Here is a 27,185-nt window from a genome sequence, read left to right as displayed (position 1 = left end):
AGCAGAAGTTAATATCTGATGATGCTTGCCTCTTAATGGCTTTTTGGTTTGTTTGGTTTGTTTTTTCCTAAATTCCTTTGCTTTTCTCTGAGTCAGGTTGAGCCTGGGATAGAGAAGATGTGATATAAATACAATTTTTTTTTAGCTGATAACAAGAAGCCTGGACATAGGCCACAGTCTATTCTGCTTAGTCTTTTGTTAAAACAACAGTATTCTGACCTACATCAACTATGTGTTAGCAGGAACAGTGCTCTTCCTAATACCAGACAGCTAATAAAAAAAATGGGGAGGAGGGGGCCCACAGTGTGAACCTGTTGGATGTGACGATGGTTTCTGGGAGCCTAAATAAGGGGTGAAAGGAAAAAGCAGCAGTAGTTGTAATTGGATTGTATATAATATCTTTCCTACTCTTGCTAAGTGGTAGGTGCTGAGTGTACCCACACTGAGGGATGGAGAGAAATTAGAATTCCACAATGAAGAAGCTTCCAGTTGTGGGAAGCTGCAATTTTAAACATGAATGAAAGGTATGTATTGCGATTCTTAAAGTTGCTAAGCTTGGAGGAAACAGGCTGTCATAAGTGCTTTTTGTTTTGGTCATTTGATTGAGTTGGATGGTAGAATACTCTAATACAACTGCAATGCAAGTGGTTTTTATGCAAGAGCTTTCATACAGGGAATTGGCAAACTGAAACAATTTTACTGAGAAATGTCTTGCAGTGCAGGAGAAGGAAGAAGTGGGAACAGCTTTGCTTTAATGCAAATGTAATTCTGTAATTTGCTAGTCTAGTCTTCTGTAGACTGCTCTGCATTAAGAATGGAAAGTTCTGATTAAAAAGAAGCAAAACAAAATGAGAAGAAAGAGATCAGCTTTGAACAATGATTTGTGGATTTCTTTGGAACAACTGAGGTCTAAGCTGCAAAGACAATGCCTTTAGGCAATGCAGCATCCTTTTTGAAGAACAAAAATTGCTTACTTATCCCTGAAGCCTTAGCAGTGCCAATAGGAGAACAGTCACTGCAAAGAGACTATTGTGTAGATCGATCATCTCAATTTTTTTTGCTCAATAAAGTAGAAGAGAAACCCTTTGGCAGTTTCCCAAGGACCAAAAAAAGCTGTCTATTAAAAAGATGTGGTAACTGCTTTGTAGATTTGGATTTTCTTAGGATTTTGCTCTTGTTACTTGCTCTTGTTTGAATGACTGTGAAATCCAGAAAGGGTGTCCTTTAGAGATCAAGATTCTCTCATCTCCTTTCTCCTGCAGGGAGTGGCTATCTTGTGATTATTTACACTGAGGAAATGAACAGCCCGAAGCACAGTAGTGTTTTGCTTTCAAGACCCAGGCAAAGTGCTGTGATTGGCCCACTGGAGTGTTAATTAAAGAAACTTAAAAGGGGAGTGGATAGAGGGATAGCCCACCAAATTTGACAGTATCCCATAATCTTGGTTTCCCATGACAGCAGAAGGGGCTACTTCTAAATCAAGGTGGTAATCCTTGGGATTACCATCAATAAAATCAAATTCAGAACCATGGAATACAGCCATATTATGGAGCTTTCATGGGGACAGTGAAATGGACATGAACTGTCTCTCTAATGGAAGATCAAGAGCTAGGAGTTTAGTCTCTCCCTGGTCTCAGCCCTTTGTGAGAGGGCATCACCATGCATCTCATCTTGCAACTGGTACCATTGTTGCTCCTCTGATGTAGGAAGCGAAGACCTCTAGTGGGTCAGCTTCAGAGCATCACACATGGGTGCGATAGCAGGTGGCAGCAATTTGTTCCACAAGGCTCTTCTATGGCCAGTCCCACAACATAGTACCTGTGCAGCTAAACCTAGGCTAGACAAACATGTAAATGTTTGTAGCGGCTCACTAACCCTAGGACTTTAGAGGCCTTAAGCCCGGACAGGTTGTGCAGAGGGTTCCAAATCAGTTTTCTGAAGCATTCTTTGAACACACCTTTACCTGAAAGCTATTTAAGGTCCCTGATGACTGGAGCTTGAACCTCTTTGAAAGATGCTGCAAATGGAAATCTTCCTGTTTCTGGCATTTTTCTAGGGCTATTTTCCAGCTGTTTCATCTCTGTTCTTCATCATCCCTTTTCAGCACTGTTCCCTCCTTCCCTTACTGCTTTCTCCAGTGACAAATTTTCCACAAAAAGAAAATCAAAAGTTTAGATCAAACTGAGACAAGAATCTGTTCTTAAAAATAATGAAGAATTGGGGTATGTTTATCTTTGGTTCAGTCTTTATAGGGTGGGGGAGGGTGGAAGAGGGGAAGAGAGACAGATGGAGGGAAAGAGATGGCCAGCAGCAATAAGCCTCAAGTCAGAAGTGCAATCTACAAACACCTGAAGATGTGCTGTAGACTTCTGTTCAAAAGCTGTATCAAATCTTACATATGATTGTATATGCACAGTGAGTGAGATTAGACGTCTGACTTCCCCATTATAAGGTCTTCAACAGAGAGCAGTGCTTAGGAAAAATGAGTAAAAAAGGAGACGTCGTCTTTGAATATTGTGCTTTTTTTTGGTGTCTGATGATTGGTGATATATGGACTTTCTGAGCTAGAGCTTGGATCTAGACCATTGTGTTTTATAGTGTCCAAAGGTGCTATCTTTACAAATGTATTGAATTTATTGTGTTGCCTAAAATACAAGATATGAACTTGGGAGGCTGAGTCTGATTCCTGGCTCTGTCAAGACTCTGGCATTTCAGTTTCTCTCTGTGTTTCCTGTCTGGAAAATAAGAATGAATTTTTTGTCTGGATTATTTGGATTATAAAATTTTGTAGGGCATGCTGAATGGAATATTTTATTTGGAATATCTGGACCTCCCCTATCATAATCTGGTTTGAATTTTATAGCTGTTAATTTCGGGAGAGGCTCTCATCCTTAGATTAAAAGAATAGCTTGGTTTCACTGCATATCTGTTTTTTTTTTCCCACAATCTTGTATCTGCTTGCTGAATATACTTGCTCAGTAACTGAAAGATAAATCAGCATCTGAAAGCAGGGTAGCAAGCAAATTTTGTCCTGGCCTAGTCTCCTTTGTTGTCACAATCAATAGAATGTGCCGGTTGCCTGCTTTGGACAATGTGACTTTTCAGGCAGCATTACCTGCTTGCAACGTCTGGCTGCAATTCTAATGTCCTAGTGCTGACTTCATTCCACTGCTTCTCTTTAGAATGTATTACCTTGCTGTGAAATAATGAGGGCAAAGGAGACCAGATAGGCTGTAATTATGTCTGGTTTGGGGTGATGTTAGTGACCTAAAGATGCAAGTTCGGTGTTTGGAGAGGTGATGCTTCTTGTGTAGGAAAAAGCGAGCTGAATTGTAAAGCATCTGACCTTGAGTCAGATGTACATTCCAAATGTAGGGGGTGAGGACAAGCAGAGCAGTCTTGTTGTTTTGTGGTTCAGTGGAACAAGGAAACCAAAGGATGGACCAGATTTACTCAAGGAACTTTATGGAAAAATTGAGAGATTTAAGAGTGCAACCTGCCCATGAAAATCAGTGGAAAGATTCCCATAGGCCTTTCTAGGATTTGGATCAGATCATAGGAGATCTAGTAAAGGCAAGTATCAGACAGGAACTGTGTAATCCTTGAGTAATTACTAAGGCAGCAGCAAAAACAAAAACTGTTTGAGGCAAGTGCTACCCCATGCTGRCTTTATCAAGTAGACAGATGTCTTCCAAAAAATGATCATGCCTCCCTTATCCTTCTTCTCTGTCCCTCCTAAGAGCTTTTCAAGTAGTCATTGAACTGCCTAAGGGAGGGAAAGAGATGAGGTGTATGTCATATTGGCAGGACTGGCACAATCTTGTGTGGTTTGACTCAATCACTGTTTTTCCTACACTTTTTTTTTTTTTTTTTTTTTTTTTTTTTTGCTGTTAGTGCGTGTTGATTGGCTACTATGATTAAGCCGAACTTACATTAGATGGACACAGGTGTCCCTTTTGAAATGGATTGGCAAAGGAGGCTGGGTGGTGTTTGAGAGTTTCAACAGATAGACTAAGTTTGATCTATAGGCCAAGGCATTCTGGTTTGAATCTCATGCAGCTGACCGCTGGGCATAGTGAAAGACAGTTCATGCCCTGATGAAATTTCTGTCTAAATAGACGTATCAGACTTTTAATTTAAAGAAATTTAGAGGGAGATGAGATACAGAAAGATGAAGTGATTTGCTGATGGTTGTGCAGTTACCCCACAGCAGATCCCAAAAGTTAACCCACATTTAATGAATAAAAATCTGGTAGTCTGATATCTATATCCTTCTTCCTTTCATCGGAAAAGACGTTTTTGTCTTTGCAACCAGAAGGTTAGGGCTGGAATGGTGAGGCACTCTCTGGTGAATTATGCAAATAATCAAGTCTGAGATCATCTTCCTCTTCTTATGCAACATGTTAATATTATTATATTCAAGAACTAGCAGTAATATTATATTCAAGTGCAAAAGCAGCAACAGCGTTTTGCAAGTGTCACCCTCTCAGGGAGGATGGAAATTTAAATTTCAGTAGGGGAAGTGGTGCATTTGACCCAGGCTATTTCCTAGTCTTCACTTGCCAATCAATCACATTCTTAACAAAAAATTTTAAAAATCCTGGTGTGGTTTGGAGACCAATGGAGGTGGGGGTGATGGCAAACTATGCAGGGAAAAGTTTTGTGTAGTGTATTATAAGAAATATAAATATATTCAGTATTTTCTCACTTTGTTTTTTATACTGCAGTCACAACGGAGTCTGCAGTTATTTGCAGCCAAGATTCTTAAAACAGTTCTGTCTAGTTTACCACTTGAACTTTTAAATCAGATACATTAAAAGAACAAATGCATGTTATCATTTAGGTATATGCAGACCCATTTAAGGCAACTTTAAAAATCCAATCAATCTGTGACTGGTTGCACTGTAAGCCTGAACTAATTGGCTTAGTGCCAACTGCTGGGCATTTGATTACTAGTCAATAAATGGGATACAGGTTTATTTACCATAGCGACCTCTGCAACATGTGTTATTTATGCAATGTCAGTTTAAACTGCTAGATTAAGAAGTTTCAATGAGTAACACTGAAATTACCCTTTTTTAATGTTCATTAATACTTATAGTAGAATTTTATTTAAAAAAAACATAAATTGCCATATTATAAGCTATCTACGTGTGCCATCTTAAAAAATATATATAATTTACAGAACACTAGGGCATATCCTCACGCTAGCACTCTTCTTATTTAGCTTGGAATATTTTGTTTGTTTTGTGGAATGGGGAGTTACCTGAGCAAAACTGCAAACCAAAAAAGAAAGCTTCACCAAAACATCCTTAGCCTGTGTTTTGAACTAATAGTCACCTTTAAAGGATGATGATAAAATATGTCACTTGAGATTCTACCCAAGGCTCCTTTATGATTCCTCTGAGAGCTCTCTAGCATGGTTGAGAACACTTTCTGTCTGCAGTGCTGTGTTGAGTCTCAGGTACACACACATTTTAGTTCATATTTGGTAGTCTCAGTGTGAAATCAGTCCACTGTGGCTTTCCAAATCAGAATTTGATATGAATTAGATTTGGAGGTTAGCAAAAAGACAGCAAGCATCCATCCCTTATCTTGCCCAGCTGAGACTGCAGAAATGTACAGCTGATTTTGTGAAGACTGTACCTTGGCAAGGAAGCACAGGATTGACCTATGGAAATTCTTGGTGAGGATGGTTCCTGAAATAGGTTTACACGACCCTGATCCCTCACTTGCTAGTGCCCTTGTCTTAGCCTGGTTCAGGCTCAGGCTATCAGCATCTGCCTGTCCCCCTGTCGTCTGTTAGAATTTCCTTGCTATATCCTTTGCTGGAAGTGCTTCAGTAAATGCTTTGTTAGGAAGGATAAAAGAATTTAGAATTTCTTGCATCACTGAGGTCGGTTTTACCTGTAGGTCCTGTAGGATCTTTGTGTTGTTTTTTTGGTGGTAGCTTGTGTAGCTCATTACATATCCTAAGGGAACTGTGGGTTTGTTTCTGCTGTGAGCTGGGATTCTAGCTCCCAACTATGCCTCTCAGAAGAGATGGAATGGTTTAACACTGTATTTATGGCCTGCTACATTGCTGGGTGGCAATCTCTTCTGTTTTCCAGTCCTGTGCATTGTGCTTGTCTCTTTGGATGAGAATTTCCTGCAGGGGGAAAGTCAGTCTTGCAAGGTATGTTTGTTGTGCTGGGTACCCTGACCTCAGCAGGGCCTCAAAGTGCTACTGCAAATAAAAAGAGCTGTCTCTGTTCTGAACTTCTGCAAGCCAATTGTTTTGGGTCTCAAATCTCCATCTGTAAAGCATGGGTGATACTATTTGTCGAGTTGACTGGAGTGTTGAGAGTAAGCATAGTCCTCAGTGATAGGAAGAGGTAGGTAAGCACCTCCATGAAAACTGAGCACAGGCACAATACCCCCAAGGGTATTGATTCTCAGCATATTCAAGGGAGGTATAGCTTCATCCTGTACTAAAGTGTTTTCCTGTGGGACACTCTAGTAATCTAATATCACTGGAATTTCTAGGGCAGAAATGGATCCTGACTGTGAATGGCTGTCTTAATTAAAATTGCTATTAAAGGCAATATCACAGTGATTAAATTTATCCCTAGGGTATTTTTGCAACACTAATAACTTTGGTTGCTATCCAGTATTTGGAGCAAAATGTAGCAATTTAGACTAAAACTTAAGATGTATTGGCTTAGAACGTGTGGTTCTTGCATCATTTTATTGAATTGCTGATCAGCAATGTGGTTCAAGACAAGGTCAAAATTTTTGTGAGGCTAGGAAAAGGGGGCAATTATGACGAGTTGTCTCCAACATTTAGATCGAATGGAAGATAGCCTCTTACATGAGGATGGAGTTGTCCTACTATCATTTATCTTATAGACAGCTTCCAGGTGCCTGGGCTAAAATCAGGGCTTTGTTGTGCTAGCCCCAGTAAAAAGATAGGCCCTGTCCTAAAAAGCCCATGGCCTGAGTAGCCAAGCTGAGTAGCAGTTGAGCAAATGAAAGAATCTCTGACTATCTTCTGCAAAAGGGATATAGAAGTTACAACATGATTTGGTCAAAGTCTGTGGCAGAGCAGGAATTGAATTCAACCCTTTAACAGTGGCATCATCTCTCTCTTGCTCCCTGTTGTATGGGACTGCAAGCCAGGAGGGGTGTGGACATCACAGAATGTTGGTATCAATCAGAAAGTGGATAATGGATCAAACTCCTTGATTCAGCTGGAACTGTGATTTAGCACTTTCATCCTATTATGCTGAATATTTGGCCTTCCCTGGCTGCCTTGGAAGGTGCTGTGAAGAGGAAACAACAGAAGGCCCACCTCACCTGGAGGAAGTGATGAAGTACTTCTTGTATATTAGAATGATTTGGAACATTGATTTGTTTGTTACTTTGTGACACTTTGTGTCCTGTGTGAGATTCCCCTCCCTGCACTTTGTGCACGCACACTGTTTGTAGGCACAGCTTTTAGACTGTAGCTACTGTGGGGCCTCTGAGTTTCAAATGAAAATTGTTTAAATCCCAAACCATTAACTGAAGGAGCTAAACACTGTTGTCTTTTTTTTTTCCTGCTTCCCAAGATATGGACACTTAAGCTTTCCACATCCAGGCAATTAGAAGCTTGAGGTGCTATTTACTGGAGGAATGGCTTGTTCTTGGAGTAGCTTGTCACTAAGATATTACCTTAGAGCATCATCTGTGCTGTCATTCACATGGTATAGGAACTGACTAGAGAAAGGAAAGGGGGTAGAAGGTGACACAGAATCATGTGTGACATGGTTGGTAGGGGTAGTTCTGCAGCAGCTACTTGAGAAGCCCAGGGCTTGGGGTGTGTAGGTTTTTGTTTTGTTTTTTTTTAATAGCTGTTCTCTGCTTCTGCTCAATTAATCTGGAGCAACCCTTTTAAGAAAAAGATTGTCTCTATTTCTCTCTGTTCATCTATACAGTAAATGTATACAAGAAAGTGCCTTTCGTGTGAAATGAATTGTTTATGAGAGATGGCTTAAAACTTAAAATTTTGTCTTCACTGTTCTGTGCCTGTGTAATTGTGTCTGACATCAGTTCAAGAACCATTGTCTCTCAAGAAAGGGATTTTGCTGGTGCTTTGGAAGGTTGAGAGAGGACTTTAGATTGTAGCATAATAATGCAGCAGGGGAATGAAGAAAGGTGAGAGTGTGCTTGAGAGAAAGAATGGTAGATATGTTTGATTGTTATTGTGCTACACATGATCTTTTGTGCATGTCCAACAAGTTTAGTGGAACGGCCATGCTGTCTTGTAGCTGAGGCTTTGGAGGAAAATGTGTCTGCAAGTGTTGGTGTGGAGGTTAACACAGTATGATAGCAGACTGCACTTGCTATGTGCTTAAAAATAGACCACTGTAGTTAAATGCATCTTGATGGAATCCGCATTTATAATTAACATTATATGTATATAACATTAAGGAACCCCAAATTTCTGAACTGCTTAGCTTCATTTTCCTGGCCTCTAGCTACAAATTTCACTGAAGATGAGAGACTAATGCAAGAGCTGTTTTGAGATGGAAGATGACTGCTGTTATATGATTATACAAAATGAGAAATTTTGTTAGGAATCTTATGGATGGTGGTTATTTTGCTGTTTAGATATCTTGCCTGAGTTTAGCTTCCTGCTTCGTTTTACTGACACTGAGATTATTTGCATTGAAACCTCTCCCTTGGGGGAGTAGGGTTTGGGGAAAGAAGTGTCTTTTTAATCACATTCTCACTGGGCTTGACTAAGACATCTTTAAGTTGTTAGAAAAGCATTCAACAAAATGCAATGAAAATAGCATGTTGTAGCTAAGTTGTATTTCAGATATGCAGTACACAAATCTATGCTGGTTTTTAAAGCCAGTCTTTAGCAGTATATTCCTTCTTAGGGCACATGCCTTATGACAGTGCAATGAAATGATCGCTGTTCGGTGTTTATTTTTTAGCTGAGCTGTCTCCCAGAACTCTTTCATAATTTTTTAACAACTGCCAGCCTTGATGGTGTTGTTTAAAAAACAAAACAAAAACAAACAACTCAACCATTCAAAAAAAGATCTTTGTCTTCCCTATGTTGAGCTACAGTCTGGATAATGAAAGTTCAATGATTAGAAGAATGTGTGCAAATATGTCTTTCCCCATTTCTAGACGTGTTAGGATATAAGGCGTGGGTGGGAGATCCAGTAACAAATTAAGAAAGGTATAAGACTTAGGCTTTTGATGGATCAGTAAACAGTAAGATCAAACATAAGCTTTTAATCCTTCTGAGTCTCTGCCTTTGGTCTCTAGGTATTAGATGAGAAGTAAGTACAGTATTCTGAGATCAGTCCTACCCCCAATAAGCTCCCCCACCCCTTCCCCTGTGAAACAGCTGCTGAACTTTTTAGTCTGTCTGGGAGTTGCTAAGAGCCTGTCAGGAAGAGGTGGGCAATTAAGGGTATGGATTGCAGCACCTCTACAGTCATCTGGAAGAGTGGATTGTATCCCATCCAAGCAATACAAACAGGTCCTTAAGCACTTTGGTGGCTTGGTGCCTCATGAGAAAGCTTTCTGCCAGGGAGCAAAGACCAGGAACAGCAAGCACAAAAACAGCAGAGAAGGTGCTGTAACATTATGGAAATTGCAAGCTGCTTTAACAGGACATCAGACCCCCTCTTTACCGTTGTGTAGGTATTTTTCTTTTTTTTCTTAAGGTGATTTGGTGGGTATGCCTGTGATGCAGATTGCAGGGCAGATAGAGGGGTTTGTGTTGTCCCGAAACAGTGTATCCACAACATTGCAGGGCTAATCTGCTCTGCTTTTCAGCAAGTGAATTAGGCTGTGCAGTCTGTACCTTAATATATGAGATGTGCTGAACTCCTAACTTTGAGCTAGAAGACTGCCTGAGCTATTAATGCTTTCATGCAGTTTACACTGTACTGATGTCTGTAGGCATTGCCTCAAACTTACAGTGGAGTATGAGGGCAACTGACCACTTGAGTTTCTTTCCTGGATGTATCAATATGGTACCTGACTGAAGTCAGTCTCCCTCTTGCTCTGACTTGGTGTCAGACTTTCTGGAGAAGTTGCAAACTTCCCCCTTACTTGTCTCTCCCTGCCCATCTCCTAGGGCTCTGTTTTAAAAGATACATGTCCACTATCTGAGACCTACATTAGTTGACATGAGTGTTCTACTTGGGGGAGCATGTGAATTAACATAAATGGCACAGCTGGCAATGAGGTACCCTCCTGCTATGATGTTTAGGACTGCTTGAAGATATTCATAGCAGGGCTTCTTCTGCTCTGTGTAGGGATGTAGATCAATGGGCTGAAGTTACTAAAGCCAGAATGTGTTGGCTTTGATTTGCAGGCATTGTATCTTGTGCTGTAGAATGCCAGTAAATATTCATGGAAAAAAGGATTAATTTCCATGCATTCAGAATGATCACGTTTTGCCCTCAGTGAGCTGCCTTGCCTTGATATAATTTGTGGTTTGTGCATCTCATAGAACGTGTATAGGATTTTTTTCTTCTTTGGAGCTACTAGATTTTGATTTTTGCCCTGCATAGCCCCCTCAAGGAGCCTGAAGTTCTAAAAGAAGGATGATCTTTTTTCCTTCACTACAAGGCATGCTGTGTGTGAGTGAGTGAATGTAACCTTTTTGAAACTTCAGGTTTATATATGTTCAACTTCCAACTTTATATGTTCGATGTATGTTCGATGTATGTTCAATATTTAGTATATGGGCTCTCACAGGAATGTGCCTGTCCTCRTGCTCATATAGCAGCCTTTGTCTCCATTTATCTGCATCCTACAACTGAGGGAAACCCTGAACTTTTTTTAAAGTTCACCATGGGTCTCACAATTTTTGATAATATTTGATAATAAACTTGGGTCTTCTCTTCTTTTAGCCTAGTGTATGAACTGCTAGTTGTCTTTCTGCTGTTAGTGGAACAGTGCCTAGGTATTTTGACCTTCCTGGGGAGACCAGCTTTTAGGATCAAAGCCTCTGTTCAGCTATTTTACTGTTTTCTCTCATTTTTCTCTCATGTTCTTCAGAACTCAGGACATTGCTTCGCTGCATGTAGGTGTGGTACCTAACATGATGGATCTTGGTTGGAACAGAGGTTTACAGAGTGTGAATAGTGACACTAAATTAATCTGTTTTCTCTTGTTTTATTTTTCAGAGTTCTAATGAGTCCGCGACAGAATTTGACTCGTATCTCATTAAGAGGGACTTTCCAGGGGGCTAAAGTAGTCCGTGGCCCAGACTGGGAGTGGGGTAACCAAGATGGTAAGTTTTGGGTGTGGTTTTTTTTTTTGGGGGGGGGGTGTTGTTTTTGAGATATTCTGTAAAACACCCTTTGATTTTTTTTTGTAGTTTTTTTTGTTTGTTTGTTTGTTTGTTTGTGCCAAACTGATAACTGAAAATGCTTGTGCTGAGCAGTAGCTTCTGTGGAGCTGTTCAGATGATGCAGGTTGCTGTTCCATAGAGTATTAAATACTATTTGTTGTTTTGTATTTGTTTAGAAACATATCTGTATCAGAGACTCCATTCAGGGTGTGTGGGGGGAAGTTTTGCTGCTCCTCTTTCATAGATGTGAAAACTCATGGGAAGCATCCTGGAAGATCTTGCGTAGAACTATAAATGTACACCATGTTTACAAGAAGATGAAGCCCTGCCCTATGCTATGCTATGCTATGCTATTTTATCACCAATGAAGAACTCTGCTGTGGTTGCTGTGGAATGGTTTCCACTTTCTGTATTTCTGAATTATAACTTCAGGCTGAAAATGTAAAGGGACAAGAATGCCTTTTCTAGACCTATCCCTGAGTTATAAGGACTGTATCTGATTCAATGGTAGCAATGCATGCGTAGTGCAGCAGGGTTAAGGAAATTTTACTGTCCATTTCTATTCCAGAGCCTTGCACATACTGAAATGTTTACAGCATATTTTTTCCCTAAATAATTAAGTTGCAAAACCAAAGGTTCCCAAAGTTGACTCTACCCTTCATTGTAGCTGTGGGTTCAGTGCAGGAGACACTGAAAGGGTCTGAGAGCAAAAGAAGTTTATGCTCAGTACAGCTTATCCATCCTTTTGAGATCAAGTCAATACATGCATGTCTGAAACTTGTGTTGCTTACAATGATTGCGACCTGAAAGCAGTGGTATGTGCAAAACAAGTGAGAAGAAATGCAAGGCCAGGTAGTCAGCTAGTCACTACTGATACTATCTTATCTTTGATGGAGTTGCATCCATCCAAATCTCTTGTCAGTCAGTGCTCCTCTGAATTTAGCTTCCCAGTAGCACAAAGACATCAGCTCTCTATTTCCTCTTAAGGAGGTAACATGTAAATACAGGTAATAAATAATCTTGTGAACTCTGTAAGAGGGTCCTGTTGAGTGGATTAATTAGTTCCATGATTTTGTGGGTCTGTTAAGGGCAATGGAAGCTAGTTGAGAATGTTCTTGCTTTTATTTGGCTTGTGGCTTTTTATTGTTCCTGTTGCCTGAAGCTCTCTGCAGAAATTAGCATTGACTGCTGGAGAACTTGTCGAGTAACCAAACTTTTTTTCTCTGTTCTGCTCAGGGTGGACTCTGGTAGCTCTTCAGTCACTTGAACCTTTTTACTGAATGCTTCTGAGTGCTTCCCCCCCCCTCCCCCGCCCCGCCTTGCTACCATCTCTGAGTCCAAATGCTACGGAAATGGAAGCTGGACCTGCTGATAGTGCCCTCTTTGGAGAAAAGTGTCTGAACAGGGAGGGGAGATTACCTTTTTTTTATTTGGATCCCTGCTGCCACAGGCAAATGTTAGGTTCATTTGTCAGTTTATGTCAGCACTAAATCAAGGCCAATGATACCTGCCAGGTTTCTTGCAGACTAAAAATGTAGGGGAAGAGGACACCAATCTGCTACAACCTGTCCACATTAGTAATATAAAGGAGCCCAGTGTTGCTGCAAGATCACTGTGTTGCCATCCTTGAACACCAGTACAACCCAGAGGCTCTCCTCTCCCTTGGTCAGTAATAATGCATATCCGATGCAGCCTCCTTTTCCAGGAGCTGTCATCCTGATTCATTTTGGCCTGGCCAGACCTTTGCAGATAATTGTAAAGTGTTTGAAAGGTGAAAATTCCTGTTAGCTGCCCTCTTGCTAGGATTTGGGTTCTAATCTGGAAGTGTTTTTTTTTGTTTGTTTGTTTTTTAAGCATAACTGGGAAGGTTATATCACAGAAATGCTTTTGGTAACCTAAGTTGTAATTTCCTGGGTAATAATCATGCGGGTGGATATCTAGAGTGCTAATCTAATAACTCGCTGCGGTGTGAATTGTGTGTAGAGCTGGGCTCCAGCTACCGTTTCTAGGGAGAGATTGTAAAGGCAGATGGGACTTGAAAATATTTTTCTTACAATAAAAATCAAGAGACATAGGGGGTCTCTAATTCTCATTTCAATCCACTGAAGGCCTGCTTTTCTCATTGATGGAACTATCAGTAAAGCCCACTAGTTTGTCTGCATTATGCTTTTTGCATGGATGCGTGGTTAGATGAGGGAGTTAGTTCCTTTAAGCTGGTAATTTCCAAGACTTTGCAGGCAATTAGAACCTTACTGTCTGCCCAGTAAGGTTCAAATTGCCAGTGAGATAGACAGATACTGCTGTTTGCATTTGGGAAAGCTCTAAACCAGCTCTGGGATTTGCCCAAGTTCATGCAGATTTGACAGCAGAATGAGGAACAGAATCTGCAAATTCTGATCCTGTATAACTAAGTTCAGTGTTAATACAGCACGGTCTCTTGCACAAGAGTATGTCAAGCCAGATTTACCTGCTCACAGATACATCCCCATGTTCTGGATCATTTCAATAATGTTCCTCCCTGCTTGGGAAGGTAAAGAGAAATGCCAGAACAAACTGTACTTGATATTTTCCCATCTGGCCAATGTGTGAGAGAGATTAAGGATCTTGGGCTGCTTTTACAATGCTGCTGTGTTTCTACCTTGCCACAGTGTGGTGCCATGACACCATGCATTGCCTAGCTAGGCAATATTTCTGTGGACCAGGAGAAATGACTTTTACAGAATGCAGCTTTGGGTATCTGTATTCYAAAGCAAACAGCTTGGTTGCCTTTCCACAAGCTCAATGCAGAGATTCTCTCTGAGCTAAAGGAAACTGAGTTGTCTCATAGCTTAACTTCCTTAATTAGGAAGATGACTGAGACCTCCTGTGCCTTTTGCAGCTCTCAAGGTTGTGAGGAGGATGTATAAGCTGCTGAATAATTTGTTTTGGTTTGCTTTGCTGCTTTATTGTATATGAAGAACACTTGGTTGGAGGGCACTGCTTCAGGCAGCAGTATGCTGAGAGTGAAGCAGGCCTCTGTATGTTCACCATGTAAAGATGGCCTATTGGCTTCTGTATAGGGCCACGCAGAAATCCTTTCTGGCAGCAACCTCTCTGTCAGAATTTCATCTTCCCCAGCTAGTGGCTTTTGGCTCTGCACCTCCTCTTCTGTGGTGAATAATTGGAGAACTGACAAGTTTTTTTACTTGTTTTGGCCCTGCTTTTTCTCCTTGTGTTTGATTTATTTAAGATAAAAATGTTATTAAATTGTATCTCAGTAAACATCCCAGTGTCAGGTGAGTTTCTGTATATTGGTCTCTGAGAATGCAAGCCAGATACTTTTTTCTCCCCTCTTTTTCTGTCAGGTGGTGAAGGCAAAACTGGACGTGTGGTTGATATTCGAGGCTGGGATATAGAGACTGGACGTAGTGTGGCCAGTGTCACATGGTCTGATGGTACCACAAATGTCTACCGAGTTGGACACAAGGGGAAAGTGGACCTGAAATGTGTTGTGGAGGCACCTGGTGGCTTTTACTACAAAGAGCATCTCCCAAAATTAGGTGTGTGGAGCAAGTCTTCTATTGGGAAATTCAGACTCATGTTGCCATATCAGTCACTTGTATTTTCCTGACATTAAAGCTATCTGCTTTGAATACACAAAATCAGGAGGTAGTTTTATAATATTTCCACATAATGTGTACCATTAAAAAAACTGTTCTGTGTGTCAACATAGTACCTTCTTACAGGGTGGTTAGTAAAGCAGCTCAGTCTTGCAGTGATGTAAGTTCATATAAGATCATCAGATGCCTGCAGCTGTTTACCAAAGAGGGACCTTCTGCCGATACAGTTTCTCACTGATACAAATGCATGAAAATCCCTTGGGAGTGCCTGCATTTGTCAGCAGAAAATTCAGTCCAGAATCAGTTTTGTTAATCCAAAGTTTTTCATTCTTCAGGTAGGCATTGCTCCAACTGGTGTGCGGTGTAATTTAGGTGTACTTTGAATCAGGTGTTAAGGGCCACCTTTTGCTCCCCTGAAATAAAACGAAGAGGACTGTTGGTGACTTTGCAGCAGCACGATCAGATCTTTCTTTTCTCTCCTTAAGCAGCTTGGCCAGAGCATCAGGGAAGGGAAGGATTGGGTGGGGAGCTTATTTCCAGGAATGAGGCACCTGAGCACAGAAAGGCTGTGAAGATAAAGTACTCCACAAAGCAAGCTATTTGACTACCTGTGGAAGAGAATTCATTTTGAGTGCTGTGTGGGTGTCTGCTGAGCAACAGTTGTGGGTGCCTGAATTGCTAAGAACAGATACTGAAGTCTGACGTTGCATGAGAGGCATCTTTCAAATGCGCTCTCCTCCAGCAAAGGACAAAATTGTGTCTTGCTAGAACTACTTCATGTTTAACCCATAGCATTATCCAGTGGGAGCAAAATATTCTTAATCCTGCCTAATGCCGCCCCACAGACTGTGTAGGGTGTACTCCACAGGTAGAGTAAGATTTTTACACCGTTCTGCCCCAATTAAGCTTATGTTAACTTGCAACCCTTGTTACAAAGCCAAATGAGAGACAAAGCATATTATTGCACCTTGCAGGTGTGTGAGTGGTGTCATTCTGCTCTTTAGGAAAACCGGCTGAATTACAGAGGAAGGAGAGCACAGACAGGCATCCATTCCAGCATGGGGACAAAGTGAAATGCCTGCTGGACATTGACATCTTGCGGGAGATGCAAGAGGGCCACGGTGGCTGGAATCCTAAAATGGCTGAGGTATGTTTCTGCTTGCTCCTATTCTTTGAGTAATTTATCGGTCACTGTGTTAAACTACAGAAGTAACCACTGGCTAGGAAGCTACCAGAACATCTCTGTGTAACATAATAGCTTCTGTTACTATATTGTGTTGAGCAAATAATAAATATAGATTTTTCAGTGATAGGACACTGGAGTCAAATTTGTTTTTAGGTTCAGATAAATCTGCCTTGTATGAGAATTCCCTTGTGAAGCCCTGTAGAATTTCTAAGGCTGAACTGGGCCAAGAGAGCTGCTCCAAAGTCTCAGGAGCTGGTGCAAAAAACTCAGGGCTGGTTTGCTTGTTTTCAAATGAGATCTTTTCCATGGAGTTTTGGGTCCATTCCCTGTTTGGCTTCTTTCGTAGCATACATTAGTGCTAATGAAAGTTGTGTTTGTCAGCAGTAGGTTCTATCCCTGGATATGGTTGACTTCTCTGCCCATATGGTGTTTTTGGAGAGCAATCAGTCTGTTGTCACCTGTTGTTGTCTAAGTAAGCTCAGACAGTAGAGGAAATGAAAAAATAAATGACATCTGTTACTACAGTAGGGAGTCTCAAGGGGCAGTTCTACCATGGAAGGCTCTGGGGGTTGTGAATATTAGACGTGAGCTTACATTCAAATGAAGTGATGATAGCTAAATGAGTAGATTTGCCCTTTAAATTAAAATATCTGTGCTTTTCATTTCTCTTAAGTTAACTTTCTTGGGTTTTAATAGTCTGCAGAGCTTGCTGAAAATAAATTAAATTACCTTCACATGCAGAAGATGACAATACTGCTGTTGTGCAGTAGATTTACTGAAAAGCAAAACCACATTTTGGTACTCATTGCAGCAGTAAGATCTATTTCTGAACCTGTATTAGTCACATCTATAAAAGTGCCTTTTTGGAGAAGGAGGGAAAGTTAAAATGAAAGAGGTTGTATATAGCCACAAGTGACCCAAAAGCCTGCCACACCTGAATCAGTACACTGAATAAGCTGCAGGTCTGATGCTGAGACAGCTCCCCTGAAGCCTTGGTATATGAAGCAGTACTATAAAATTATGCAGACACATAATATATATATTCTAACCCAAGCTGCCCTGTAGGTGAGCTGTCTTTTCTACGTCAGGCTTTAAAAAGTCATCCCAAACTGTCATTTCAGGTTCAGTGCAGAGATCTGTTAACTGAGCATCAGTTTCTACTTTAGCCTGACAGGCAGGGATTTATCCTCATCTGACATAAACTTTAAGTAGTCTGTCGATGGAGCCATGAGTTTCTTATTCTCACAGAGGCCTTCATCTAAAAACCATATTTTTTGAGTTGCTGCAGTGTAGCTAAGATAGTCTGCTACATCATTAAACTTCTGCACTTATTTCTGTTGTTGCTGAATGCAGGTTTAAGTGGGATATTAAACAGAGAAACAGTAATTTCCCTTCATGTCAGAAATTGTTAATTTTTGTCTCCTTGAAAACTGTCAGCTACTTAGGCCTGCCAGAATCAAGAGAGTACTGCACTACACAACAATATCTTGCTTTCTGTAGTCTCCCGTCCTGCCCCTTTTTTTCTCTCAAAGCATGCCTCGCTGGTATTATACAGCAGTACAGTGTTGTAGTCTCTACCCACCTTTGCCATTGGGAAAGATGAGGATGATTTGTGCCCCGAGTTTCAAGCATTTTCACACTTTGTATTTCTGTCATCTTCCTCCTCCCAGTATGCTGCTACTTTAAAGGAGCTTTTTAGGCAGTCTTTTCCTTTTGCAGAAAAGCAAATGACTGCATATCATTAAAACAGGTTTGGGAGCACTGTTAGTCTGTGAATTAGAGATGGTGGCTTATTTAGCCACCTATCCCTTGGTTGCCTGCTTTCCCCACTATTAAGCAATGTGATTTATTTAGGGGGTTTCCTCTGTTTTTGTTTTTGTTTTTCCTCCCCTATCAAAAGTTCATTGGCCAGACAGGGACTGTGCACAGAATCACAGACAGAGGGGACGTGAGGGTCCAGTTCAACAGTGAAACCCGCTGGACTTTCCACCCTGGAGCTCTGACCAAGGTAGGTGCTGATAGGTGAGCTTGGCCAGAACCAGCAATGCTGCAGGGAACGGCCGTCAATTCATCTTGTTGTGTTAGGACACAATGTGTCTCAAGCAAGTGCCAAAGAAATACGCTGCTGTTCTAAAAGCAATAGGGCCAGGCTGAATTTCCTACAAGCCATCAACACTAAGCCAGATGGTTGCAGACTCTGAACTGGGCTAGTAGGCTGTTCAATTGGAAGAATCTTTGGATTTTAAGTGTTGAAAGTTCTTAAGGTAAACTCTGTTTCTTGATTTCAGCTTCTTTAATAAGACAGATAACAGCAGAGTTGCAGTAATTCATTATTCTGCAGCTATCTCTCATCTGTGATGTACCATCCTCCGTATCATTCCATTTCATTTTGTTTTCTTGCTTGTTTTCTTGTCTTCATGTTGTTCTGTCTCTTGTGTCTCTTTCTCGAACATCTCCCTGATTGTTCTGGATGGCCCGAGTCTTTAATCCAACTCTTCTAATTTTATGTCTGCGTTTCTAAAGCTGTTAGCTCTGGCCTTCCCCAGAGGGTTGATGGCTTGAAATGTCTATTTTTGGAAACAGGGCTAATAGGTATGGCAGGAGCTGCTGGAAGACTACAAAATTCTGAAAGAATTTTTTTGCGCAAAATTGGCCTGCTCTGAATAGTGTGTTTTCACAGTGCTCCCTTCTTAGCTCGGTGTGGGGAGGGAGCATCTAGCAAAGGATCAGTACGGATAAACTCTGCTTTCACATTCCTATTTTAAATAACAAACAGATTTAACTCCCTTATTAAGGTGAATTAAAATCCCCAGTGCTGMGTCTGGTATGGTGAGGGGATGACCAAAATAAATTCCTTGTGTGCTTCATCCTGGTATTATTTATAAATATTTTGAAGAAAGAAAAGAAGAAAATTGTTCTGTCCCAAATTATTTGCCTGCTTATAACAGAAATACCTCAACCCTTGAACTATGCTTATTTTGCAGTGCAGTGATTATGAATTTCTTGGTTGTGATAGTTCTGTTTTGTAATGCCTAGTTTGGCTGGGATTTGGGCAGGGGGGAATGGAGGGGCATCTTTGTGGGTTTTTTTGTTTGTTTGTGGTGCTGGTGTTGTTTTTTGCTTCATCCCCCAAAAGCTTATGACTTTCTTTTTCTTGTAGCTCAACACTTTTTGGGTTGGTGATGTTGTCCGGGTGATAGATGATATGGAAACAGTGAAGCGATTCCAACCTGGTCATGGGGAGTGGACAGATGAAATGGCACCTGTGAGTGTGTGTCAGTTCCTGGACAGTCCAGTAACTTCCTGAGTTTTCCTGTGCAATTAGTAGTGGTGATTGGGCTTGCATTGCCCTCCAGTATTTCCTGCTGGTCAGTCAGTGCACAGACCTTTCTGGGACTGCTGAGGCCTTGCAAAAGAAATGTTGCCTAGTGCTATTGGTAATATAGTCACAGAATCACAGAACAGATGTCTCTGGAAAGGACCTCTGCAGATCATCTAGTCCCACACCTCTGCTCGAGCGGAGTCAGCTAGAGCAGGTTGCTCAAGACCATGTCCAGTTGGGTTTTGAATATCTCTGAGGATGGARGCTCCACAACCTCTCTGGGCAACCTGTTCCAGTGTTCAACCACCCTTGCAATGAAGAAGTGTTTTCTGATGTTCAGATGGAATTTCCTGTGTTTCAATTTGTGCTCATTGCTTCTCAGTGGCAACAAGTGATAGGATAAGAATCTGGCTCCATCTTCTTTATACCCTCCCATCAGATATTTATAAACATTGAAAAGATTCCCCCGAGCCTTCTTTTCTCAAGGCTATACAGTCCCAGCTCTCTCAGCCTCTCCTCTTATGAGAAATGCTCCAGTCCCTTCATCATCTTCATGACCCTTCCCTGGACTTGTTCCAGCAGTCCTATCACAGCATCCAAAGCAAAGTAGGTTGATGGGGAATCTGACAAAGGATTTGGCTACCATGGAGGGAGTCAAATAAGAGGTTTCAGTAACCAAAGTAAACACGTCCTCTTATTGCCATCCTAATTCTCTGAAATGAGGCAGGAAAGAGTGTCCAGTTGGAAAAGTGGTCTGATCAAACCAGTGTGGCTACAGAGCAGAATACAGGTGTCCTTCAGGAGCAGTTAAATGCACAGAGGAAACCTTTCCTAATCCCAACTTTGTTGGTCCTCTCGGCTCTGCAAACCATGTTTTGTTGTTTCACCAGCTTCCTTCCCAGACGTTTGTAATGTGTCTGGGAAATGCTCTTTGTGTATAACCTGTAACATAGAGACTGCTAAAACCCTCTTATGTGCTTAAAGTGGGAGCTGTCTGCAGTTGTGTCACTGTTTAGTGCTTCTCTTTACACAGCAGGAGTGCCGCTTGCGAAACCACTCTTAGAAGCATTGCATTGGTTCTGAGATACAAAGAACACTGCATCTTCACTTTTAAAAATCATTTCTCTCTTCCCATTGCAGACGCTAGGGCACATCGGCAAAGTGATCAAAGTGTATGGGGATGGAGACCTGCGAGTGTCAGTTGGAGGGCAGTCCTGGACGTTTAACCCAGCTTGTCTGACAGCCTATCAGAGAGATGAGGAAGCAAACCTCATGACAACTGAGAACGCAAAGGAATCAAAAAGTGAGATAGTGAGAAGGGAGAGGTCTTGTCTGTCAAGGGTTGAGGAATGATTGCTCCAGTGTAACAGCAGCACCACTCTTTGGTCAGTGTTAAACTCCAGCTGCTTGTCCTTCCCCAGATGGAGTACCAAAACCAACCTATGCCCTGTTGGGAAAGCAAAGCTGGTCTTAAGAGGAAAGCACAGGATTTAGGATTCATGAATACTACCTGTGACGCTGCCCTACTCTCAGTATTTGCTACTGCCTTGAACTATCTCAATTTCCTGTTCCATCCTGCTACGTTTCCTGCAGGAGGATAAAAGATACTAATACTTGAATGCTTATGATATACTCCCAGGTCCTTGTGGGGAATTGCTGTCAAATCGAGGAGTATTTTGCCTGTTCCACTCTGAAATTGGATTTGCTGTCCATTTTGCACATCTGCCGATAAAATTTTTTATAGTCCCACCATACTTGTTTTCTTTAGAGGTCAGGATCATGTGGGAGAGAGGAGAGTCTTACTGCTTTTTTCAATTTTGCTATGTAGATTGATCTTAAAATGTTTACTCAAGTACACCTGATAATAAATTGTTAGACTTAAGGGAGTACTTGTACCTGAGCTCAAGCTCTTTAACTTTGTTTTACTTGGAGGACTATAACACCTCTGTCCTCTCAAGCACTCAAAAGCCTGTGATTGGAGAGCAGGTCTGAAAGGACCCGTATTTCTTCCTAATGACATCTGCCCCAAAGCTAGGCATTCCTCTTCAGAATATTTGCCTTTTGGTAGTGACTTTTTTGGGTTGGTCTTCTGTAGCATGGTCTCCTGTATCTTTTGGGTTCTCAAAACATCAGGCTTGTAAAGCAAAGGGCTGTATAAGAAGCAAATTTGTAAAGCTGTTTGTGTGAGCCAAGTATTAGAGCTACAGCAGGCCAGTAGTGTGGTTTTACAGCTGTACTGCCCCAAATGCAGGTTGTACATTCACACAGGTACACACATGCCCACATGCTCTTTGGCCCTGGTAACTTGCAGCTGTTCCTTTTTCCTGTCCAGGTACTTTGATCACTGTTCTGGAGAAACTGCTGTCCCAGAAGACAGAGTCAGACCATGCAGGATGCTTGGTCATTTGGGCAGCACTCAACAATGCAGTTAAAGTTCGGGAGCTCCTTCTGAAGTACCCAGACAAGGCAAGTCTTGAGGGCATCCTTAATGGTTAATTTTTGTTGTGCTTCTTTAAAATACTGTCATAAAATTTTGTAGTAGAGTGGGGAAAAGGATGGGAGAGAAATGATAGATTTCTAAAACCTTGTATTAGATAGTAACAGTTGGGAAATGATTTTGCTGCAATTTAGGATTAAGACTGTAAATTAAATGTGTGCATCTTATGGCATCAGCATGTGGCTTTAAATCTGAACTGCAGTTAAGTCCTTACAGCATGTTTCCAAAGCTGGCTTTTTCCAGAAGGCTTTCCGTATGGACACTGCATCTCTAGAGTTAAGGAGAGAGGTATTCTTATATATGAAAACAGTGGCAGGATGTCCAAGAACGTGGCTCACTTTTAAAAATAAAGTGACAGGTTGTGCCTGGGTGAATGCATCTGTCCTTAGATGACCTTGCAAAAATGGAATTATTGGAGTCAGAGAAGGAAAAGAGAAATGCTGCCCAGATCCTTATACTGTGCATGTCTGTGCAGTGTCTTATCTCAGGTCTGGCTGGGAGAGCCAGACAGCGAGCAGTGGAACTGGGCTTGGCTTGTTGCTGAACAACTTATGTGCTTACAGGGTGCCAAACTGCTAGGATCACATCTGCTCAAATCATTTCTCTTTGAAGCTGCCTGTTAGAGAGGGTGCCAGCCCCTTCAAGTGAGGGGCACAGGGTCTGTAACAGGTTGAAAAAGGAGAACTAGACAGTGAAGTTTTTCAGCAGTGTCTTTGGGGAGCCATTGGTAACAAGAATTTCAAGGCTGTGACTGCGTGGCAGGCAGGAGCAGGTGGATGGGTGGCCACTGAACACTAGGATTGGTTCTAAAGGAACCTCTGTGAAGCTGATTTAGTTGTCTGATATTAGCTCTGGTTCTTTACTTAAAAAATTAATGCAGGCCTCTGAAGATGGGAAGAAAAGAGGGAGCATCTATAATAGGTTAAAAGGAATAGCCAGCCACCCATGACTGTGTCTAACTTGTCTCAAATAAGAAAGTGCCAAGGGTCAGGAATACCTTATCATGTTACTTCTGTTAGAATATTATAAAGAGCAAGAGAAGGCTGGAATTGAGGCTCACTTAGCAGTGCAAGTTGAAATTGCTTGTGAAGGGTTTTCCAGCTTAACAGCATTGTCCTTCTTGCATAAATAGGAGAATAACACACTGGCCTCTTAACGCCTCCTTGCCTGGCTGCCTTGCCCATCCTTTTGAGTAGATCAAAGGAAGCATTGCCTGTCCTGCTGTTCTGACCGCTGTAGAACCAGCTGCAGGAAAGAAAAAATTGTTCTAGGCTGCTGAGGCTTTGCCAGCTCCTTCATCTCTTTTCCTTAGTCTCCCACTGATTTTAGTAGCTTCCATTCCTTTTTGTCTTGCTTTTCATACATCCTTTCTTTGCTCTTCAGCCCCTTTAATTCTTGAAAAATCTCACTGCAGGGTTTCAATACTCTGATTTACCTTCCAGCCATTGTGTCCTGTGAGGTACCTAGAGTGACATAGAAGAATGGGGACTTGGTATCTTCAAAGCCTTATGCAAAGCTAATCTGATTTCCTCACGCATTTTCCTATTAGGAAAGAAATTGTTGGCAGAGATGTCAAGTATCATGCTTGTAGGCCTAGAGGGATTTGGTGTCAGAGCTACAGTTAGAGCCCTGGCTTCCAGCTCTGTGTGCTTGACTTATTGTGTTGTCCATTTCACTTTAGAAATACTGTGGGATGAGGTCGGCATTTTAATTGATGTGCATAAAGCACCTGATCCAAGAGGCACAGATTCTGCTTATCACTTCTGAGCATACCACTGTTCTACAAGTAACAACCTTTATCCTGCTAGGCCTGCTCTAGAACAGAGATAAGGCCTGAACGYGAGCTAAGCTCTTTGCTAAGCTGTTTGCTGTGTCTGTGCCCTTCCTATAGGTCGACACAAAGAATCAGGGCAGAACTGCCCTGCAAATTGCCTCCTATCAGGGGCATCTGGATGTGGTGAAGATTTTGCTACAGGCACATGCCACCGTCAACCTAAGGGATGAAGAGGGGGATGCAGCGCTGCACTATGCAGCTTTTGGGTAGGAGATCTTTCTTCTTCTTGCTTTGGCTTATCTCATGCAAGACCTAGGGGGCTGTAAAAGAATATCCATAGATATAAATGAACAGTCTGTGTGAGGAGAGTGTGGCAGAGCATGGCTTTGCTCTGATTTTACTTCTCGTTAGAAATTGGCCCTTAAGCTTCAGGGCCACAGGTGAATTTCTTAAAGTGCTGATCTAGCCTCCACAGCTAGGACAGTTCCCATGCTATGAAATTTTGGGAGGAATCAGAACAAATGATAAGTTTTGGGTGATTGGATTTTTGGTAGGGGCTTTTTTGTTTGGTTGGCTGGGGATTTTTTTTTAATGGTTTTTTTTGTAGGTGCATATATTTTCTAGAGCAAGATATAATGGTGTTGGCAGTTACTGGGGGAGAATTCATCAGCATCAAGAACAGGAGGTTACTGCCAATTTAAACCAGACTAATAGAGATTCTAGAATACCAATTAGGAAAGGTTTTTTTAATACTGAGAGGAGATGGGATGGGGTGGAGAGGATACAGAAATCGAGAAATTCTGCTGCCTTGCAAGGAAGGAGAATTTATATCTGCACAGCATGGAATCTAATCTGTCTTACTCCTGGCTTTTAAATCAGAAACCAAGCTGAGGTTGCCCGTTTGCTTATTGGTAAAGGAGCCAGTACAGACCTGTTAAACAATGCAAAGTGCACAGCGTTGTATGTTGCCGTTAATCAAGGATTCACAGAGGTGGTGCAGGCCCTCTGTGAGCTCAACTGTGATGTCAACCTCCCAGTAAGTTTTGGATTTTGGATGTCCCTTTCTTTTTTTTGGTGGGGGCAGGCACAGAGGGCCTTTATGATCTTGTGCCATTTGTTGTTTAGTGGAATTTGAAGCTTGTTCTCTTAACAAAAATATACTGCTGTTCATTGCACAGAGAAGATATATTCCTCTAACTTCAGTATTCTGAAATTCCAGTTTTGGGTCTGCCCCTTCATTGTTGTGAGTCTGCTCAGCTCAATCCAGTAGCACTTTCTGTTGTGCTGGACTCGGTCCTCCAGCAAGGACTGACCTGCTGCTAATGTATGATGTTGAAACACTCCTGTTCCCAGCAATAAGGACTGGTGAGGATTTTCAGACTTCCATTTAGGAACCCAAAGGGCAGTGGTGAATTGGACCTAGCCCATTTTTAGGGCACATGCATATGACGATGGGACTGGACTTTGCTGGGTCGGTCTCTCAAAGCTATTTAGGAGTATTAGCACTTACTTACTCAGGAGCTGGACTGAAGACCCAGTTAACTGATTTAATGAAGGTTATGAAACTGCTATGATGTGATTTGGTGACACTGTATATCTTCTTGTCTCAAACAGTCCCTCAGGGTGGCCTGTTCAATTCAACACTCTGTAACTGCTCTGCTTTGGTCTCCTTGTATAGGATTCTCAGGGAGACACACCCCTGCATTATGCCATCACTGCTGATTACAAGGTCATCATTGAGATCCTCACTGAAGTACCCAACATTGACTTCACTATCCAGAATTGTCAAGGCTTCAACCTGCTCCACTATTCTGCTCTAAAAGGCAACAAACCGTAAGTGAATAAACCATGGTATGCATCCCTGGGATACCCACAGGTTGGCTAGGGCCCTCTGACACCAGGTAGTGATACAGTCTTGCTGAATGCATGTGAGACAGCTGTGAATCCTAGCAGGTAAGCACCCATCTGAGATAGGGGAAGTCACCACCCATCGTGGGCTTGGAGTGAATTCTCTGCTCTATTAGCAGTAATTCAGAAGTGGGACATGAGCAGAGAGTGCATGTGGTGCTGGGGGAGGAACAGGTGTCAGTTGCTGTGTAGTACACCTGCTTTTGCAGAAAGAGATGAGCTCAATCTGAAAGGTCTTTTCCTCTAATCTCTAGTTTTCAATTCTTATGTTGATGTGTTAATTCTCTGTAGAAGTGATTTCTCAGTAGGGGGCAGGGAAAGGCTGAGATCATCTAACTCACTATACCCAATGTGACACATTTTCAGCACTGCAAGTCTAGGATTGTGCCTATTATCCAGCTTCCTGTGCTTTCTCTGTTGTGTTTCTTATAGTTAGCTCTGCACAGAGCCTTATAGATGTTGAAGGCACATGAAATCAGAAAAAGATTCTTAATATTCCAAAAGCATTAGACAAGAATAACCATGAGAGAAGTAAATTTTTCTAATGATTATCAGTCTTGAAGGAGGAAAAAACAGCAGAAAATGTTCTATTCATTTATTCTGTGCCCTGTGCGTGTTGAATAAGCTGTGCCTCCAAGACATGAAAAGCAACCTACATAATCATGCAAATTTTGGCAGACCTCAAAAAAATAGGAGAGCTGTACAAGTACCCGCAGCTTGGTTTCCTGAAAAACATCTGTAGACAGACTATGCTACTTTTCTGTAGCAAGCTTTCTGGCAGTGTGTGCAATATTTTAAGGCAGCAGAGAAATCTAATGTTCTGCCTCATTAAAGCTGCTAGTGAAGGTCTGTTCTAAACAGTGGTCCTATGCCTAAAGAGAGACTAAGGCAGGGTCTGCCCTGGAAATGCATGCAAGTGTAGCAACACTGGATAGGAGCATGGTTCTCTGTGACAGTTATGCTGACAAAATCCTTGTATATATGCAGTCAGGGTGGTGGAAAGATCCTCTTGCCCTCATAAGTTTTTCAGTGGGGAAGCTACTACACTCTGTCCCCACTGGCAGAGTTATAAGGGAAACCTTTCCCTCACAGTTTTCATCTAAGGGAGTCCTGCAGATGCATCAGTGAACAGAATAGGAATAGAATTCCTCCTCTCAGTGAGGAGAAAGCTTTTCATCCATTTCCAAGGGAAGCAAAGGAACCGTGGGAGAGTGAATCATTGATACCAAATTAACATAGAAGGCACAATCACTCAAAACTAAGACGTGAAAAACCACTCCTCCAACCCTCCTTGAACAGCCCGTTATAATAAGAACCACCCTAGAGTTCCTCATTTAGCATCTGCTTATGGCTGGTCTGTTGGCGGCATTGATTTTGGCTCTTTTGGGTCAGGATGTGGGACTAAATTCTGTGTTGGTGGAGAGAGGTACAGCTTGAGGCAACTTTACAAGCCAATGTGTGCATCTGGACCTTTTTTACTGCTTTTATAGATATTAACTTGTGCTTGCTGTCTAACAGTAAGAAGGCAGTGGATGTAGCTCTAGATAGCTAG

At 41.7% G+C, this 27,185-nt stretch overlaps 1 protein-coding gene across 12 annotated transcripts in view; it reads left to right on the top strand.

The window, feature by feature from the left end:
* MIB2 (mindbomb E3 ubiquitin protein ligase 2) overlaps positions 1 to 27,185 on the top strand; it is a 63,524-nt gene that overhangs the window by 26,639 nt on the left and 9,700 nt on the right. For 9 of the 12 annotated variants that reach the window (XM_026085480.1, XM_026085475.1, XM_026085469.1 and 6 more), the window contains 10 exons: positions 11,181 to 11,287; positions 14,692 to 14,886; positions 15,951 to 16,093; positions 18,033 to 18,140; positions 19,293 to 19,397; positions 20,595 to 20,757; positions 21,787 to 21,920; positions 23,843 to 23,991; positions 24,605 to 24,761; positions 25,404 to 25,558. In XM_026085480.1, coding sequence (XP_025941265.1) covers positions 11,188 to 11,287; positions 14,692 to 14,886; positions 15,951 to 16,093; positions 18,033 to 18,140; positions 19,293 to 19,397; positions 20,595 to 20,757; positions 21,787 to 21,920; positions 23,843 to 23,991; positions 24,605 to 24,761; positions 25,404 to 25,558 — 1,409 coding nt within the window. In that variant the 5' untranslated portion in view covers positions 11,181 to 11,187. Of the gene's footprint in view, positions 1 to 498; positions 525 to 11,180; positions 11,288 to 14,691; positions 14,887 to 15,950; positions 16,094 to 18,032; positions 18,141 to 19,292; positions 19,398 to 20,594; positions 20,758 to 21,786; positions 21,921 to 23,842; positions 23,992 to 24,604; positions 24,762 to 25,403; positions 25,559 to 27,185 lie in introns of those variants that run through there. The other 3 variants (XM_026085479.1, XM_026085476.1, XM_026085477.1) reach the window with 3 other exon arrangements.

The sequence above is a fragment of the Apteryx rowi genome, unplaced genomic scaffold (genome assembly GCF_003343035.1).
Source record: "Apteryx rowi isolate R43461 unplaced genomic scaffold, aptRow1 scaffold_67, whole genome shotgun sequence".
Classification (NCBI taxonomy): Eukaryota; Metazoa; Chordata; class Aves; order Apterygiformes; family Apterygidae; genus Apteryx; species Apteryx rowi.
This window is presented reverse-complemented; position numbering and strand designations above follow the sequence as displayed.